Source organism: Fukomys damarensis, unplaced genomic scaffold (genome assembly GCF_012274545.1).
Source record: "Fukomys damarensis isolate Sample0158 unplaced genomic scaffold, DMR_v1.0_HiC HiC_scaffold_5, whole genome shotgun sequence".
In the NCBI taxonomy this organism is placed as follows: domain Eukaryota; kingdom Metazoa; phylum Chordata; class Mammalia; order Rodentia; family Bathyergidae; genus Fukomys; species Fukomys damarensis.
In genome coordinates, this window is record NW_022900917.1 from 14,278,127 (window position 1) to 14,296,126 (window position 18,000).

At 33.7% G+C, this 18,000-nt stretch overlaps 1 protein-coding gene across 1 annotated transcript in view; it reads left to right on the plus strand.

Annotated features, from left to right (window-relative positions):
• Nudcd1 (NudC domain containing 1) overlaps positions 1-18,000 on the plus strand; it is a 74,922-nt gene that overhangs the window by 38,690 nt on the left and 18,232 nt on the right. Inside the window, exons 7-8 of the mRNA XM_010619539.2 lie at positions 1,355-1,499; positions 4,956-5,081. Of these exons, the coding sequence (XP_010617841.1) occupies positions 1,355-1,499; positions 4,956-5,081 (271 nt within the window). The remainder of the gene's footprint in view (positions 1-1,354; positions 1,500-4,955; positions 5,082-18,000) is intronic.

The following is an 18,000-nucleotide window of genomic DNA, read 5'->3' on the forward strand; positions in this document are numbered from 1 at the left end:
TTTTCTTATTTGTAAATTGAGTGTAGTAGTAGTAGTACCTACTTTATTTGCTTGTGGTAAGCAATGAATGAGTTAAAACATGTCAAACTCTTAAGACAGTACCCTGGGATATAGTAAGCATTAGGGAAATAAAAGCTGCTGTCATTATTTTATTATTGTCTTCATCGCCAAGATGAACCTTTTCCTTAGAAAAATAACTAAATCTTAGCATTATTGATTGTGGTGGTAATTTTCAGTGCTAATGATAAGAATTCCTAATACATAAGAGATACTATTTTGCATAGTCTCTTAAAATAGTACTTTAAAAAAATTTTGAAATGGTGTAATTAATTCATGAGGTGATAATTACAGCCTTGAAAATGAGTGGCTGGTAAGTTTACATGTTCCATTTGACAAGTATGATAATACTTATTGTATTCCTGTAATTGTTTGCTTGCATTTGTGTTCCAGAGCATGGGTTAAATGTGGCACACATGTACCAAAGATGGCACATAGAAAAGTTTTCATTGCTGTCAACAGCTGCCACCATCTCACTTTTCTGTCTGTCGAAGCAGTGGCTGCTCGTGAATCATTTCATTTGTGTTTTTCTCCTATTCCAAAGGAACATGGGTCACAGCGTTCTTTTCGCATGGTCTGCCTTGATTCTGCTTTTTTTCCTTTCCTACCACCTTCGTCACTGACTTCAAGGGTTCTCTGACATGCTCTTTTTAGTGCATTTAGAATTTCTTTTAATGACTTTATACAAAATTTTATTTTAAGTAAGTAGAGACCACATTAGCATCTTTATTCCTTTGTTAGTAAAGTTATTTTTTCCTAATGCCTACATATTTTTTCAGTCCTTTAGAATCTGTATTTTAAAAATTAACAGTTCTATTGATTTAACCTGTCTGATCTTTCTATTAATCATACATTATTGCTATTAGTTTATGAAAATAAAGTCTTGGCTCGGTATACCAAGAGGTACACTTTAGTTCTAGATCCTTTCTTTTATACTCCCTACCCCCAATTTCCCAATGCTTTATAGATCCATGCTGCTTCTGTTTCTGATACTTACATTTAGTAACACCAGATATCTGGACTGCAGTAAGACTGAATGTTCTCTTCCTAATCACTTCTTTTTTCAAACTATTTGGTCCACCATTTCCACTAATACTTAATTATTTGTTAATAAATCTAGATTATTTACCTTTGAGTTTTAAGTTTTGTATCACATGTAAAATTAAAGTGAACAAGGTTTTTGATAAAATAGCTGCTGGATACGAGGAGGGTAATTTCTATATAATCTGCTTCTTATTGAGTGCATGATTTGTATATTTGCTCAATGTAACATCACATTTCTCACTTAAACTTTTAGCTTGGAGATTTCTTTGATTAAGAAGAATGAAGGTCTGCCATGGCCAGAGGTAGTGGTCAATGATAAACAAGGGGAACTTGTAAGAGACTCAGCCCAATGTGCTGCAATAGCTGAACGTTTGATGCATTTGACCTCTGAAGAACTGGTAAGCAGTTGCAATAGCAGTATGACTTCCCAAGAATCCAAAACTATGCTATGTGAGGATTCTGACATATTTTTTAAACATTATTTTGACACTGTCAATATAAAAGGTACAGATTAGGTACCATTGACTTAATGAATATTTTAATGTGGCTTAAAAGTTCTAACACTATTTTAATTTCTTACACTATGTGAATTTATTTCCTACACTATATGAATACATACATATATATTTGAGTTTATTGAGTAGGACATGTACTTATATATAGGTATGTATTTATGTATCTCTGTCTACATATATTCTCCTTTAGAAGAATTAATGTACCTTGACCAGTGCTAACAAGGCCAAAAATCATATTTTACTATCTACTGCTGATAATGTACTTAGCATAATTGAAATTTTCTAAGTGATCTTGAAGAATCACAAGGGTATATATGTGTGCACTGTATATAATAGTTATTTTCTGTTGATAACTTCTTGTAATGACCATATAGGACTCATCCATGAGGTTTAAAATGTTCCCACACTGATGACTTCATAAGATCATATTGAGAATTCGAACAAACACAACAGCTGTGCTCCAGGATGTCAGTTACATGTTCATTTACCAAAAATTATATATAATTATTTATTTCTTGAATTATTTACATTTTGAATTACAGTAATGAGGAAGACTAAACAATTGTTTATCCCTTAGTTATAAAAGAAAGAATTGATCATCCAAGGTATTTGTTATAGTAACAAAAAGCTGATCAAGAACATTAAATGCTATACATTTCCTTTAAAACCCTACTTTAATTTCATTCTTCAAATTTTCAACCTATCTTATATACTAATAAATGTTTTGCTTCAAAAAAAATTCCATTAAAGATTGATTTGAGGACTGGGAATTTAGCTCAGCGGTTCGGTGGCCAAGTTCAATCCCTGGTACCCAAAAAAAAAAAAAAAAAAAATTTGATTTGACCTGATCTTGGATTTCAGCTTTTTCTTGGCTGATTTTTTTCCTTGCTTGTTCGTACTTCACTTTTCGTATATGATATGTCAGTGGAAAACCTAGGATGTTTACAAGGGTTCTCCTGCCTCAAGCCCTAATTCTTAATTTTCATCCTCCATGCATTTTGATAATAGTCATACTCAGCTTTTCAGCCTCTAATCTGATGCCTTCTGCTAATCTTTTTCCCACTTAGCTTGGAATTAGTATATTCCTCTTGGAAAACAGCCTGGAGCTATTCCTTTTCTCTGTAATCTTGTCCTAAGAACTGTCTGCCTTTGATGATAATTCTAAACATTAAACATTTGGCCTTCTGTCCCTAACATGGATATTTGGAACGAAGAGACTTTCTGTATTCCACTGGACATATACAGTATCTCCTTAAGTCAGTGAGACAGAATGGCACTAAGACTAGAATTGCCTTTTCAACCAGCTGCTGCAACCATTATTCCACTGCTATTTAGATTGGATCCAATAGCCACCGTTAAATAGCTCCATATCCTGCCTGAGACAGGGACATATTTTGATCACATAGATTCCTGCATACTCCTGCCCATTTAGTTTTACAGAATCTCTCAGGTCACTTCATTAAATTCTCAATAATGTATTTATTTTGGCAGACTAAATGTATAGACATTTGATCTGTTGTAGAATTCTATTATATATAGTTAATGTATAGAATTTGTTGTTTTATTAATTTTGATATTACTGTGAGAGGGATATAAGATCAGGAAGAGATCCTCTTATTCAGGCAAGGGCACATAATAAAATTTCTTTTATGACTCCATTTATCTCTCTTTTGGGCTTATTATTAGCCAGACTTCTATGTTTTTGTTTGGGTGCCTGTTTTTGTATAGATTAGCAGTTGTTGTAGGGTATACAACTTTATCACCATTTTTTTGTCCAAAAGAATATTATATCACTTTACTTAAAATTTAGGAACTTTACAGTATATTTCCATCCTTCTTTGTATTATTGTTCATACATTGTATCTCCATGTTATAAAAACTTCATAAAATATCATATTTTAGCCTTAGTTATCCATTTCTTTCTTAAAGAGATTAAAAGGGAAAAAAAGTCTCATTTATCTCTATACCTGTCATCTTTGTTCTACATTGTTTTGTTGATTAGAATTTTATCTATTTTTTTTCTTCTCTGAAAAACTTCCATTAGCATCACTTCTAGTGTAGGTCTGACAAATTCTCGTAGCTTTTGATTGTCTGAAAAAATACTTATTTTGGCTGGAAGTGGCACATGCCTGAAATCTCAGCTACTCAGGAGGCAGAGACCCAAGGATCACAAGTTCAAGCCAAGCCTGGCCAATTTAGGGAGATACTGTCTCAAAATTTATAAAAATGTAAAAATTGAGGATATTACTCAGTAACAGAGTACTTGGCTAGTGTGTGAGGCCCAGGGATCAGTCCTTGGGACCATAAAAAGCAGAACATTTAGCTTGTCTTCTTTTTTTCCATTGTTATTTTGTTATATATATATATATATATATATATACATACATACTTTATATTAGCACCCCCCAACTTCAAAAATGCTGCATCATATCTTAGCTTTCATAATTTGTAATGAAAAGTCAGCTGTCTTTGATATCTCTGCTTCACCTTACATAATATACTTTTTTCTCCTCTGACTTCTTTTAGGATTTTCTCTTTATTACTAGTTTTCAACAATCTCGTTATTGTGACTTGTGATCTTTGTTTTTTTTTTAAACATTCCCACCAGCTTAGGCCACTGGTGATACATAGATGGCTGGCCCATTGGGCAGCTTGTACCACTACTGGTACAAATGGATTTAATCACTTTTATCAGTCATTTTACTAATAAAATTAATAAAAGGCTATCTCATGGGACAGTAGTGTATGTAACACCCGTGGGGTCAAGCTATCAGCCAGGAAGACATGAATTATGGTCCTATCATGAACATGTTAAAAAAACTATTATGCTTAATGTTCTTTGATATTATTGAACTCATATAATTATAGTTTTTAATAACATTTGAAAAATTTGGGGCCTTTTCATTTTTTTCCACTTTTCTTCCAATTACTCATGAGTTAGACTATTTGATATTGTTCCACAGGTTACTGAGGTTTTGTGGTTTTGTTTTTGTCTTTGTCTTTCATTTGAGAAAGTCACTTTCTCCATTTCAACATCAGTGGTATTTACTTCTGCAATGTCTAATCTGTCAGTCCCATGTGTTTTGTATATTGTCTCATTGTTTGTATTTATTCACCTTTATATTGTTGAATGTACAGAACATGTTATAATGGGTATTTTAATATCCTTTTCTGCTAACTCCATTGTGTTATTCTGTTTCTCTTTTAATTGTTTTTTTATTGGTCATGGCTCTGGAATTCATTTTTAATTATTAGTATAATTGTAACATTTCAAAGGATAAGTAAATCCATTTCCCTATCATTGTTTATTTACTTATTTATTTTATTTTCTGGCTTAAGAATCCAAATCCAGATAAAGAAAAACCTCCTTGTAATGCTCAAGAGTTAGAAGAATGTGATATTTTCTTTGAAGAGAGCTCCAGCTTATGCAGATTTGATGGCACTACATTAAAAACTACTCATGTGGTAAGTCCTAATAATAGCATTTCTAAGAATTTCTGAAGAAATAGGAGTTACTTAGATGATACTTGCCTGATGATACATATGTTTTGCAGAAAATAGCTTGATTGGCAGATACTGACTAATAAAGCTCATCAATCCATAAAGTAGTGTGAGACCCAATGAAACAGTGTTTTATTGTTTAGCTACTACTGTGTAATTGGCATTTAAATTTCTTTTCTGTGTCAATTTTTAATACACTCCAAAAGGTATATTAACTTCATATCTGCTTTTTACATTAAAGAATAAGATGTAAATATTTCCACATTTTAAAAAATCCTTGGTTAAGTGGTTGAATTATATTATGATGTTGTTGGGGGTATATATGTTTAGTGATCTGCACATTATATTATAATTTTTTAATTTTAAACTTTCTTGATGCTTTTTTTTTTTGGTACCAGGGATTGAACTCGGGTCCTTCTTGATGCTATTTTTAATTATTTTTCTATGAAATGTTTTCTATCTTTAGGGCTATTTTTCTAAGAAAGAACTAACAGAAGTCAAATGAATCAAACTAAACCATCTCTGACAAAGTGATTTCTACTTTATATTCTCATTAGTAATATTTTTGTTCATTGCTTGCTTTACTGCATCTTTACCTACACTTTCAGTTTTCTAGTGTATAAGAAACAGGATCTTGCTTTCGTCTTTTTTGTTTTTTTGTTTTTTGTTTTTTGTTTTTTGTTTTTTTGGTACCGGGCACTGAACTTGGTTCTTTGTGCTTGCAAGGCAGGCCGCCAAACCACTGAGCTAAATTCCCGGCCCTTGCTTTTGTCTTTTTATTAAATTTTTTTTTTTTTTTTTTTTTTTTTGGATACTGGAGATCAAACTCGGACCCTTGCACTTGCAAGGCAGGCACCAGAACCACTGAGCTAAATCCCCAGCCCTATTAAAAATATTCTTAGCTGTTTTATATCTACTCTTTTTTTCTTTTGTGAACAGTTTTTTCAATTATTTGTCTTAGTATGTTTTTTACTGATCTGGGTAACTTATTTTATACTTGGACATCTCCTACATTCTATATCAAATTATTTAATTTTTTCTTTCTTTCCCATCTTGGAATATTTTTATTAAATTCCTTAACTCATCTGAGATATTTTTCCTTTTCTCTTTGGGTTTTCTTGTGTATATAAATATTTTTCCTTAGAGATACATTCTATTTAAAGCTTAGAGAATTGTCTATCAGTAGCAAATAGTATTGCCTGAAGACTTGGTTCAGACACTGCATTCCAGGATTGGTTCTCATCTTAGTAGGTCTGGATTTTTAAACTTAGAATTTTATGACATACTCTTGATTAGAGGAATATGTAATCATTATTTAATACAACACACCCACATGAGTGTCATAAAGTTGTTTCTTTGAGAAAGGTCTCCATAGCAGATCAGTGATTAACTGAGAGCTGTGCATGCAGAAAGTAATGATTCAGTTCCAGTAAAAGCAGTAGAATAATTTGATCTTTTGTTATTCTGTTGTTGGACCTCTGAGTCTTTGACAAAGGGTTTAAAGCCTTTGTTTTCAAGAAAGTTTTGAAAATTGCTATTATATTTGGCCTAGTCTTCCAGAGGATGGGGAAAAGAATATTCTAACAGAATTCATGGAGTCAAGATTAAAGACCATTTGAACTTGACTTGCTAGATCTCAGTTCCAGCTCAAAAACTCAGTGGTTTAAAATATTTACCAGCTTTCTTTAACTGATGGCAGGGAATAATCAACAGACTTTAAAATGAACATTTCTAGATTATTCCTATGTAGACAGATGAGGTAAAATGGCATTGGACCAGTATCTAGGCAAAGCTGTACCAAAATCAAGTACTTGCTCTTATAATTAATTTTTATGTCTGCATTGCTTTCCTCACAAACCTATAAAACCAAAAAGTTCTTTTAAAAAAAAAAAAAAAAGCACATGGACATCTTGTCACAACATGTCTCCAGCTGTCTCTGATTCATTGTTTTAATACATAATTTTAGACATCTCTTGGTAACAATCATAATTTTTTTTTAATTGCTTTAATTTCACCTTAGATCTCTGCAAATTTTCCTGTACCTTTCACTTTTCCCATCTTACTTTGAATCACATTTCTATTTTGAAGAGTAATTATTTTCAGGAATATCATAATATCTAATCAGAGAACTGATTCCAACCCAGATCATCAAAGCCTTTTAGGTTTCATAGGAATTTTGTTTCATAGATACTTGCAATTCTGACATATCCCATTGATGATTCCTTTAATCATGAGCACATAGGGCTATCAATTAACTGCAGTCCTGAGGGGACCTAGGGCCTGTCACTGGGCTACATTCCCTAACTGCCCCCACCTTTTAATTTTAACTTTGAGACAGGATCTTGCTGAGTTTCTGTGCTGCCCAGGCTGGAATCCAACTTGAAATCCTCCTGTCTCAGCCTCTCAGAGTGCTGGGATTACAAGTGTGCACCACCACACCTAGCTTTTTAACTTTTAAATAATAGTGCAATGTTTAATCGCTTGTTGAAGCCTAATTAGTTCTAATTTAAAAAAAGATTATCTTTGTTTCAGCTGGATTAAATTTAAGAACAAAATTTATAATGTAAGCACTTTGATTTTTCCATTAGAAATTTTTATAAATTTTATAAATGCAATGAATTAATGTATAAACATTGTTATTCATCTATAAGTAGAATAGTAGAAGAAATAAAAATATAACAAGTCTATTAAATAAATATTATAATTTCTACACTTGATTTTAGCCAAAAGGCTAAGAAGTGATTAGTATTTTAATTTATATAGAATATTATGTAAAAATAAAGATCAACTTGATCAAATGTAGTTTGCCCTAAAATTTCATCATATATCCAAGAGGATACCATTTGACTTGTCATTGGAGGAAGAACATAAAGAAGATTGTGATATTTTGGATGTTTCAGTGATATATTACTTTAGGAACTAAAGTATATATTTTATGGAGAATTTTTATTTTAGATCTTACCCCATTTGTCTTTTCTTGATATCATTTACTATAACTTCAGATAATTTGAAATTATGTGGAAAAGTCAATATATGTCCTCTAGTTTTAGAAAAAAATAAAAGTTCAGAAAATTATATTTTAAATGATGCATTTCTGAAAATATAAATTCCCCTGAAACGAATGGATGTTTGCATTAAAATTTGTGATTTAGAAAAGAAAATGTTAAATGAATGTATGAAACAGCTCAATAAAAGAAATATTAATAAATGTTAATAAAATAGAGTTAATAAGAAAATCAAATCAGAATTAAAATAGAATTAAAGATAACCTCTGGCAGTAGCACCTTGTGACCCTCTGGTGGGGCCACCTCTTTGTTGCAGAGCAACAGAGGAACACAGAAGCAGTAAAAGACTCTCTGGTAGGCCTGGCCCACTGACCCAGTGCTCTGAAGGAGCCCAGCTATGCCAACACAGTGATGTTTGTGCCCGCCCCACACACATGAACAGGAGAAAGAGGGCCTCTCTGAGGCTCCTAGATGAAAATTGCAACCCACTAGAAAAGTGAAGAAAATCTAACATAAAGGCACACCACACCACCATAATTGGAAAGTCGGAGGGACCAGCATCTCACATTGGAATCTGGTCTAATTTCAGGGGAAAGACAGCTGGAACCTGCAGTAGAACCTTGCAGAGTTCTACTTGGGCCTTGCAGACAGAAATCAGCCTGTACTTCAGGGGACAGCTGCCGGCTTGCTTAGACTAATTAACTTAGATCTGCACATTCCTGCCCATGCTGTCTATTGTGTCAACAGAGGCAAACCCTGAAGAAGGCTATTTCTATTTGTATTTTTTATTTTCAAAGTAATATTTTTTCTCTTCTCTTTACTCATTTAAAAAAATTTCTTTTTCTCAAACTTTTTTCCTTTTTATCTTCTTTTTCTTTTTTCTCTCTCTCACTTCCTCTCCCACCTTGATCTTCATTACTCTCCCTTTTTGTTCCTGTTCCTATCCTAATTCAAATTTATTTTCCTTCTTTTCTTATCTTTATGCTTATCTCAATTGCCAGTAATTTTAAAAGAAAATGATTATAGTCTCTAGCCTCCCTATTGCTGTTAGTTTGTTCTGTTCTTGTGTATATTTTGTTCTGTCTTCTCTTTTCAACAGCTTCTTAGAGTTTGTGTGATCTTCCTGTGTCCTGTGACCTCACTTCTAACCTTTCTCTACCCTATCTATCCCTCCCTCCCCAACTCCTTCTAAATCCTCATCCTGAAGGGTAAAGTTGCTATATTGAAGAATATATTCACTATAAACATATTTTGGTCTGGTCTTCAATTTTGATTTAATTCACACAGTTAAAGGTGATAGATTAATAACTACTACAAATTGTCATTTTCTAAGCTATGCTTGATGCTATTGTGTTGCTGGTTGTATCACTTGAGCTAAGGTGTTTTGATTGATCTAATCAGTTGTCCTCCCTGGTATAATGAAAATGAGATTGCCTCAGAATCCTTTAGAGACTCAAAACCTAAAATCTAGAAGATCGAAATATTAACCCAGGAATTAAACCAAGGACAGTACCAACAGCAAAAATGGAAATGAGAAGACATTTAAACAAGACACAGACTTTGATATCACCAAAGATAAAATCAGAATATAAATTCTTTTTAGATGCACATGGGTCATTCTCCAAAATGGACCACATGCTAACTCATAGAACATGCTTAAGTAAATACAAAGGAATTGAAGTTATCCCCTGTATATTATCAGACCATAGTGCAATTAAACTGAGATCAATAACCAAAAAAACCGCAAGAACTTCACCTACACATGGAAATTAAATAACACCCTGCTGAACAACCATTGGGTCACAGAGGAAATTAAAGAAGAAATTAGACAGTTTCTACAATTAAATGATAATACCAGTACAGCATACAGGAATCTATGAGACACAAAGCAGTTCTATGAGGGAAATTCATAGCAGTAAATGTCCATACTAAGAAAACAGAGTGAACTCAAATAAACAACCTAATTCTTAACCTTGATCTAGAAAAAGAAGAGCAAGACAAACTGAAAGCTTGTACAGGGAGGAAATGATAAAGATCAGAGCACAAATTAATGCAATGGAGACTAAAAGGATGATACAAAAAAATGAATCAAAGAGTTGGTTTTTTAAAGGAATAAATAAAATCAATAAGCCCTTAGCAAACCTTATCAAAAAAAGGAAAGAAAAGGCTCAAACTCAGGCAATTGGGGATGAAAAGGGTCCACCAGAAATCCAGAGGATCATCAGTACCTACTTCATAAACATGTACTCTAATAAAATGGAAATTACCCCAAACATGGACAGATTCCTAGATCCATATGAACTTCCAAAGTTGAACAAAGAAGGTATAAAAAGTCTAAACACCCCACTTACATTCAGTGAAATTGAAAATGTAATTAAACATTACCAACAAAGAAAAGCCCAGGTCCTGATGGCTTCACTGCTGAACTCTACAAAACATTTAGAGAAGAACTACTGCCACTACTCTTTAAACTCTTCAATGAAATTGAAAGGGAAGCATTATTTCCAAATTTATTCCTGGAAGCAAGTTTTACGTTTATTCCAAAACCAGGGAAAGACCCAACCAAAAAAGATGCAAAAATCCTCAACAAGATACTGGTAAACAATACAAAAAATCATCAAGAAGATCATACACCCTGACCAAGTTGGATTTATCCCAGTGATTCAAGGATGGTTCAACATACGTAAATCAATAAATGTAATATACTGTATTAACAGAGGGAAGGACAAAAACCATATGATCATCTCAACAGATGCAGGAAAACCATCAGATAAAATTCAACACCCATTCATGATAAAAACCCTACAGAAAATTGGAATAGACAGTCTTTATCTCAACCTGACAAAGGCTATTAATGAAAAACCAATAGCCAATAGCATACTAAATGGTCAAAAATTGAAATCCTTCACACTAAAATCAGGAACAAGACAAGGATGTCCACTATTACCACTCCTGTACAATGTAGTTCTAGAAACATTAGCTACTGCAATTAGACAAGATAAAGAAATAGAAGGAATAAAGATAGGAAAGGAAGAAGTTAAACTATCACTATTTGCTGATGATATGGTGCTCTACATGGAAGACCCAAAAAACTCTACTAAGGGACTTCTAGACTTAGTTGCCAGATTCAGTATAGTAGCAGGATTCAAGGTCAACACTCAAAAATCAATAGCCTTCTTGTACACAAATAAGAGACTTACTGAGAGAGAAATTAGGGAAACAATTCCTTTCACAATAACATCCAAAAAATGAAATATCTAGGAATCAATCTAATGAAGGAGACAAAAGCCTTCTACACTGAAAATTACAGCACTCTGAAAAAAGAGATAGAAGAGTATATAAGAAGATAGACATCCCTTGCCTCTGGGTAAAGTACCAACATAGTAAAAATGTCTATACTTTCAAAACTTTTGTACAGATTCAATGCAATCCCGATTGAAATCCCAACAGTATATTTCACAGAACTTGAGAAAACAATCCAAAAATTCCTTTGGAACCAAAAGAAACCTATAATAGCAAAAACCATTCTAGGCAACAGAAACATGGTAGCGGGTATCACAATCCCCAACTTGAAACTATACTACAAAGCCACTTTGTTAGAAACAGCATGGTACTGGCAAAGAAACAGGCCTAAGGATCATTGTAATAGATTAGAAGATGCAGAAACAGTACCAGACATACTCAGCTACCTCATGTTTGACAAAGGAGCCAACCATCCTCATTGGAGGAAAGATAGTCGTTTTAATAAATGGTGTTGGAAAAACTGGCTTTCAGCTTGCCAAAGATTAAAACTAGACCCCTGTCTTTCACCATGCACTAAACTAAAATCCAAGGGGATAAAAGATCTAAATATCAACACAGAAACATTAAATTTACTGTAAAGTAAATTAAATAGAGCTCTCAAAGACATTGACATAGAAGACTTTATGAACAAATCCTCAGCAGCACAAGAACTTGCACAAAGAATCTACAACTGGGATCTCATGGTATTAAAACATTTTTGCAGTGCAAGAGAAACCAATAGAGCTAAGATACAACCTACAATGTGAAAAGTATTTTTACCAACTACTCCTCAAAGGACTACTATCTAGAATATATAAAGAACTCAAAAAAATCAGACCCCCCAGATACAAAGACCTGATTCAAAAATGGGCATCTGAAATGAACACACATTTCTCGGACAAACAAGTAAAACCAGTAAATAAATATATGAAAACATGTTCAACGTCACTGGTCATTCAAGAGATGCAGATGAAAACAATGCTGAGATTCCACCTTACTCCAGAAAAAATGTCTGCTATCAAGAAATCAACCAATAACAAACGCTGAAGGGGTTGTGGAGAGAAAGGAACCCTTCTCCGTTGTTGGTGGGAGTGCAGACTGGTGCAACCACTGTGAAAACCATTATGGAGATAACTCAAAGAACTAGGAGTAGAGGTCCCATTTGACCCAGGTATCCCTCTGCTGGATATCTTTCCAAAAGAATTAAAAGAGTCATATCACAGTGATATATGTTCACCCATGTTTATAGCAGCACAGTTTGTAATAGCTAAAACTTGGAAACAACCCAGATGCCCATCAACTGGAGACTGGATAAAGAAGATATAGTGGATAAAGAGTGCCACTTAGCTATAAAGAATGAGAAATGAGAGACATTTATAGCTAAAAGAATGCACATTGAGGCTGTACTCTTAAGTGAAATAAATTGGACACACTTGAGTAAATACTGTATCTTTTCTCTGGTGTGAAAATCTAAAAGTATTAAGGTTCAAATGGTATATTTGAGAGTATGCAATAGGAAGAAAATGGCTAAAGGGAAAGTAGGAAGAGGAGGGGAAAGGAAATAAAGGAAAAGAAAATACGTAAAAAAGGAAAGAATTTGTAAATAGGGAAGGGTTAAGGGGGTGAAGGGAGGGTAGGTGTCTGGAAAAAATAAGATCCAAGGCATAATCATGTAAATGTACAAGATCCCAACGATCAATGTAACTATTGTTTGCTTTAAATGTACTAATAAACTTAATGGGGAAAAAAATAGAATTGAAGATAAATTGACCCATCCAAAATATCAGTCACTGGCAAATTCAAATCTTTCTCGTCTTAATTGAGATGTGCTTATAAGTATAAAATACAGGCATATTTTTTGATACATTGTTTGAGAAAACAAAATATTCATCAATTTTATGTTTATGTTGAAATAACAGTTTGGGTATGTTTAGCTAAGTAAAATATATTATTAAAATTATTAGGTAACAGTTTTATTTTATTGGATAACTCTTATCTGTAGTGATCAAGTTAATCATTGATTTGAATGGCCAAAAGGCGACAGATGTTCTTTAAAATGAGATTATAGAGCTGGGAATTTAGCTCAGTGGTGATTGTTGCCTGCCTTGCAAGTACAAGGTCCTGAGTTTGATTCCCAGTATCAAAAAGAAAAGGAGATTATAGAGAGATAAAAGAAATAAAAATGAGATACAGTGAATTTGTCAGATCAGGAGGTATTCATCAGTTACTGCTTAACACATGAGTTTAGAATAACAGAATATTTGCAGTGCGGTGTGATGGCATGCTTCTATACACCCAGTTAATTAGAAAGCTGAGGCAGGGGAATCACTTGAACCCAGGTGATCAAGGCCAGCCTGTGTCAACAACAAAAACACATATTTTCAACTTTTAAGTAAACTACGAGACAGAAAACAGAGATGTTACAGGAAAACAATCCTTTTAAGTTAATGTCATTATGAAAAGAATTAGAAATAGCATGTACTCTATTTACTAGTAATTCTTTCAAGATGTTAAGGATAAGTTCAGAAAATACACAGGAGGAAATACATTTAAAAATTAGTGGTTCTCAAATTTTTTGGACCTAGACCCCTTTACATTTTAGGTATTAATATTTATATTTGGAATGTGTTTCTCAAAATTTACCACATTAGAAACTAAACTAAGCAATTCTTGACATATTTACTTAATTTCTTGTTAATATATTTATAATGTAATGTATTATAATGAACATAAGGACATTTTCCAGAGTTTTCCTCCCCTCAAAAAATCGGAATGGTATAAGAGAAGGGAGATTAAATAATATTGGCATTTAATGGTGGGTTTTTTTCTTTGATATTTCATTAAAACTTGATAAGTATTAATTTCTGTAAGATTACTTTGAATATGGAGTCTGAGACCACATCAGTGAACTTTTTTCATACTTTTAGTGTAAAATCCTTTAATTTTTCAGGTAGTTTTAATGCATACTTTAATGCAGGTTATTTGTAAATACTGGGTCTCTAAGGTAGATTTTCCAGAGTCGACATCTTAGTTTTCTGTATGAACACACACACAATTTGTTAATATACTGTTTCTCTTACCAGAAAAGTATATAAAAATTGACAGGCAATCATTTTCATGATGATGAATATAAGTTTTCCAAGATTCTGAATTTAGGTCTAAAGGACAGATTTTATCATTGTCAAGAAAGTCTTCTAAGCCTTCCTTGAAGTGACTGTATCACTTTATTCTTGAGAAAATGTTGCTAAGTAACCAATTCTGAATGACAAGTCTGCTGGTTGTTGATGATGTTCCATGAAAAAGTGGTCATTTCAGGGTTTGTAGCTCAAATGATTGCATAAGTGTTTTTTTCTTGATGTGGCATTAATCATCCTATCCTGTGGACGCCTGTGAAAATCCTGACCCCGGGGGTCCTTAACAGACCAGACGTGGTCACACGCTGCCTGGAGATTTTAACACACAGAGTTACTGGTGAAGCAAGAAAGGAATTTATTCTTGGTTTGGCCAAACCAGAAAGGCAGCCAGTCTAGAAAAAGGTCTTCTGCAACTGACTGTAGTGCTCTAATATTTTATAAGGAAAGGACAAAAGCAGAAAGCTAAAAAGTATGCATCTGTATAGTAGCAGTTTCCTCAGGCTGCCCTCTAGTTGCAAGTCTTTTTTTCTGGGTTCCCTTAGGAGTCCTGCTGGCATCATCTTATCCTTGAGATAATTGTGACTGCTTGGAAGGCAGTTTCCTTTCTCAACATGGCATGACTGTCTGCAGGAAGCTGAGAAATTAAGAACAAGTTAGAGAAAGAAAGTAGTGTCAGTCGAAACAATAGCTAGGTCTTTTAAACAGTATTTTTCCAATTTTGAAGGAGTCCCTGTTAATACCTTAAGGCATTTATTTGGTTCATCTTAAAGTTACTGAATTTATTGACAAATGTTCTTTAGAAAAGTCCCCTATTACCTTGTGATGTTTGCAAGATCTGTAGTATTGGCATCTCTTTCATGTTTGATATGTTTCTTCTAGTTTCTTGATCATCCTACCTAGAAATTTATCTATCTTGTTGATCTCTCAGATAATTCATTTTTCTTCTGTTGATTTTTCCTGTTTGCCCATTTTACCCTTATTTATTTATTTGGGTACTGGGGATCGAACTCGGGTCCTTGTGCTTGCATGGCAGGTGGCAGAACCACGGAGCTAAATTCCCAGCCCTTTACCCTTATTTATTATTTGGTCATTTTTACCTACTTGGGATTTAACCTGCTCTTCTTTTTTAGCTTTTTGGTAGGGAAAGCTCAGGTGATTGAGTTTTAGCTCCTGATATGGTTTGAGTGTTAGTCCCCTCCAAAATTCATGTGGAAATCGATTACCATTGTGAGAGTAATTACTAGAGTTTTAGATGAAAAGTTCTGGTTCCAGACCCCAACAGACCTAATGAGGCCACACTAATCAAGGAGTTGAGCTGTGATGATGGGCAAGAAAGGAACTTTAATTAGTGTGGCCACACTGTGAAGAACAGATAAAGAGGTTTAAGATCTGTCCCCAAAGGGCAGTCAGAAACTAGAGTTTTATAGAAAAGAGGAACAAAAGCCAGAGTTGGAAATTTGCATAGGAGAGAGGGTTACCTACCTGCTACTGATGTGACCTGCTGGGTCTGTTTTTCCTGAACTCTGAGGGACTGCAGGTTTAAGACAATAACTGGAAATTTCTAAGCATCACTCCCAAGGATCTGTAACAGAAGTTGTAAATACTGGAAATTAGTTATCCCTGCAAATCTTGAAAATGCCCATTATTCTTTCAGTCTTCAAGGGGAGGAGATAGGCCAAGTAAATTTAGGGCTCATAAACCTAAATTATTAGTTTAGGTTGTATTACTAGTTTTTAAACAGATACTTCTTAATTGATTAACATGTCTTTGGGCAGACCTGAGCAGGGATTGACCCAAGTTTTAAGGTAATAAAGTAGACGGATAAAAATGAAGGCAGGGGAAGTAACTTTTATCCTGTTTTACTTAGCCACTGGGTATCATCTGCAAGACAAGCCTCTAAGTTCCTGTTATACTTTGGCTAGTGAAGCATACGTTTTGCTAGTCTTCAAGTCTTTTGTCTAAATGAATGAATATAACTTTTTTACACCTTTATACCTTTTATACCATCCCCTTCTGCTCTCCGAAACCTTGAAAATTTGCTGAATGAACTGATAATAAGTGAAATAGGAGAAGAGGTATGAGAATTTAATATGTACAGAGCAGCAGTTGAATAGTATTAACACTAGTGCAGTATCATTCACACTCATTTCTGTAGGATTGGGGAGAATCGGAAATGTAGACAATTTTGAGTTGTCAAAAGTGATTATTAGGAATGGTGGGTCCCAGAGACAAAATTGAATTTAGAATATGCTTCTCTTTGGAGTTTAAATGCACCTAAGGAAGATATTTTCTTGTAACCAAGTCTGTCCTGGAGTGGTTTTTCTGTGTTTTTTTCTGCCATAGATAATGAAATGCTAAGATGGAGATGGAAAGCAACTGTTCATTTCTTAATTTTATCATCTTTTTCCTGTTTTTTTCATTAATTTTATTGGTACATTTTAGGTATACAATATGATGACATTCATCATTGGAAATTTGTACCTTTACATACTATATCTTAGTTCTTATTTTTTCCCATTCCCCTGCCTTCTCTTCAACTCCTACTTCTCCCTATTTACAAAGACTTTTTTTCCATTTTTTCCTTTTCTCATATTCCATTTTCCGTTTGAAAGTCTAGGAATTTTCAGAACCAGAAAGTTTTGGTTTCTTTCCTTTGGCAATTAATATTCTATTTAGCTTCTTTCCATTTGCATTTCATTATCTGTAGACAGTATAAACCCAGAGGTCCTGCCAATACTTACTTTTTTCCATCTTTAATAATTAGATTCACTCTTAACCTGTTTTAGTTTCATCATTTCATGTTTAATTTTAATGGATGCAATGCTTTGTCTTTTTTTTTTTAATATTTTAAACATTTGCTGAAAATGTATTACATCAGTGATGGCGAACCTTTTAGAGACGAGTGCCAAATTGCAAACCAAAACCCACTTATTTATTGCAAAGTGCCAACACTGTAATTAAACCTGAATACTGAAGTTTTAGTTTAGAAAAAACAACTCTACATTAACATCTTTTGTTTTAAAAAAAATAGCAACACATTTGCCCTAGGTTCACCACCACTGTATTAAGTTTTTTTCAAATTAGCTTTGATGCAAATTCCTGATCTGTTTATTAATTTTAAGATTTTTTTTTTAATTTTTAAAATTTTGGTCTATAGGTTTGAATCAGAGATATTTTTACTTCCGCTTTCTTTTTATTTTTGGCAGCCCTTCTCAATCTTTTGTAGTTGTTCCCATTATGCCTCTAGAGCTTTATGGCAGAGTCAGGTCTTAATGGGTTTCATAGTTCTTTGTCTGTTTATATCTATTTTGAGCTGGAAACATGACTCAGGTCTAGGCTAGGAAGTTGTGTCATATACTTATGCGGCTCTCTGGGGGGACCCCGTCCCGCGGGGAATAGGAAGTGAGAGCCGCCTCTTATTCGTGGGTCATCAGAGACCCCTCCGAGCTTGAATGTCTGTGG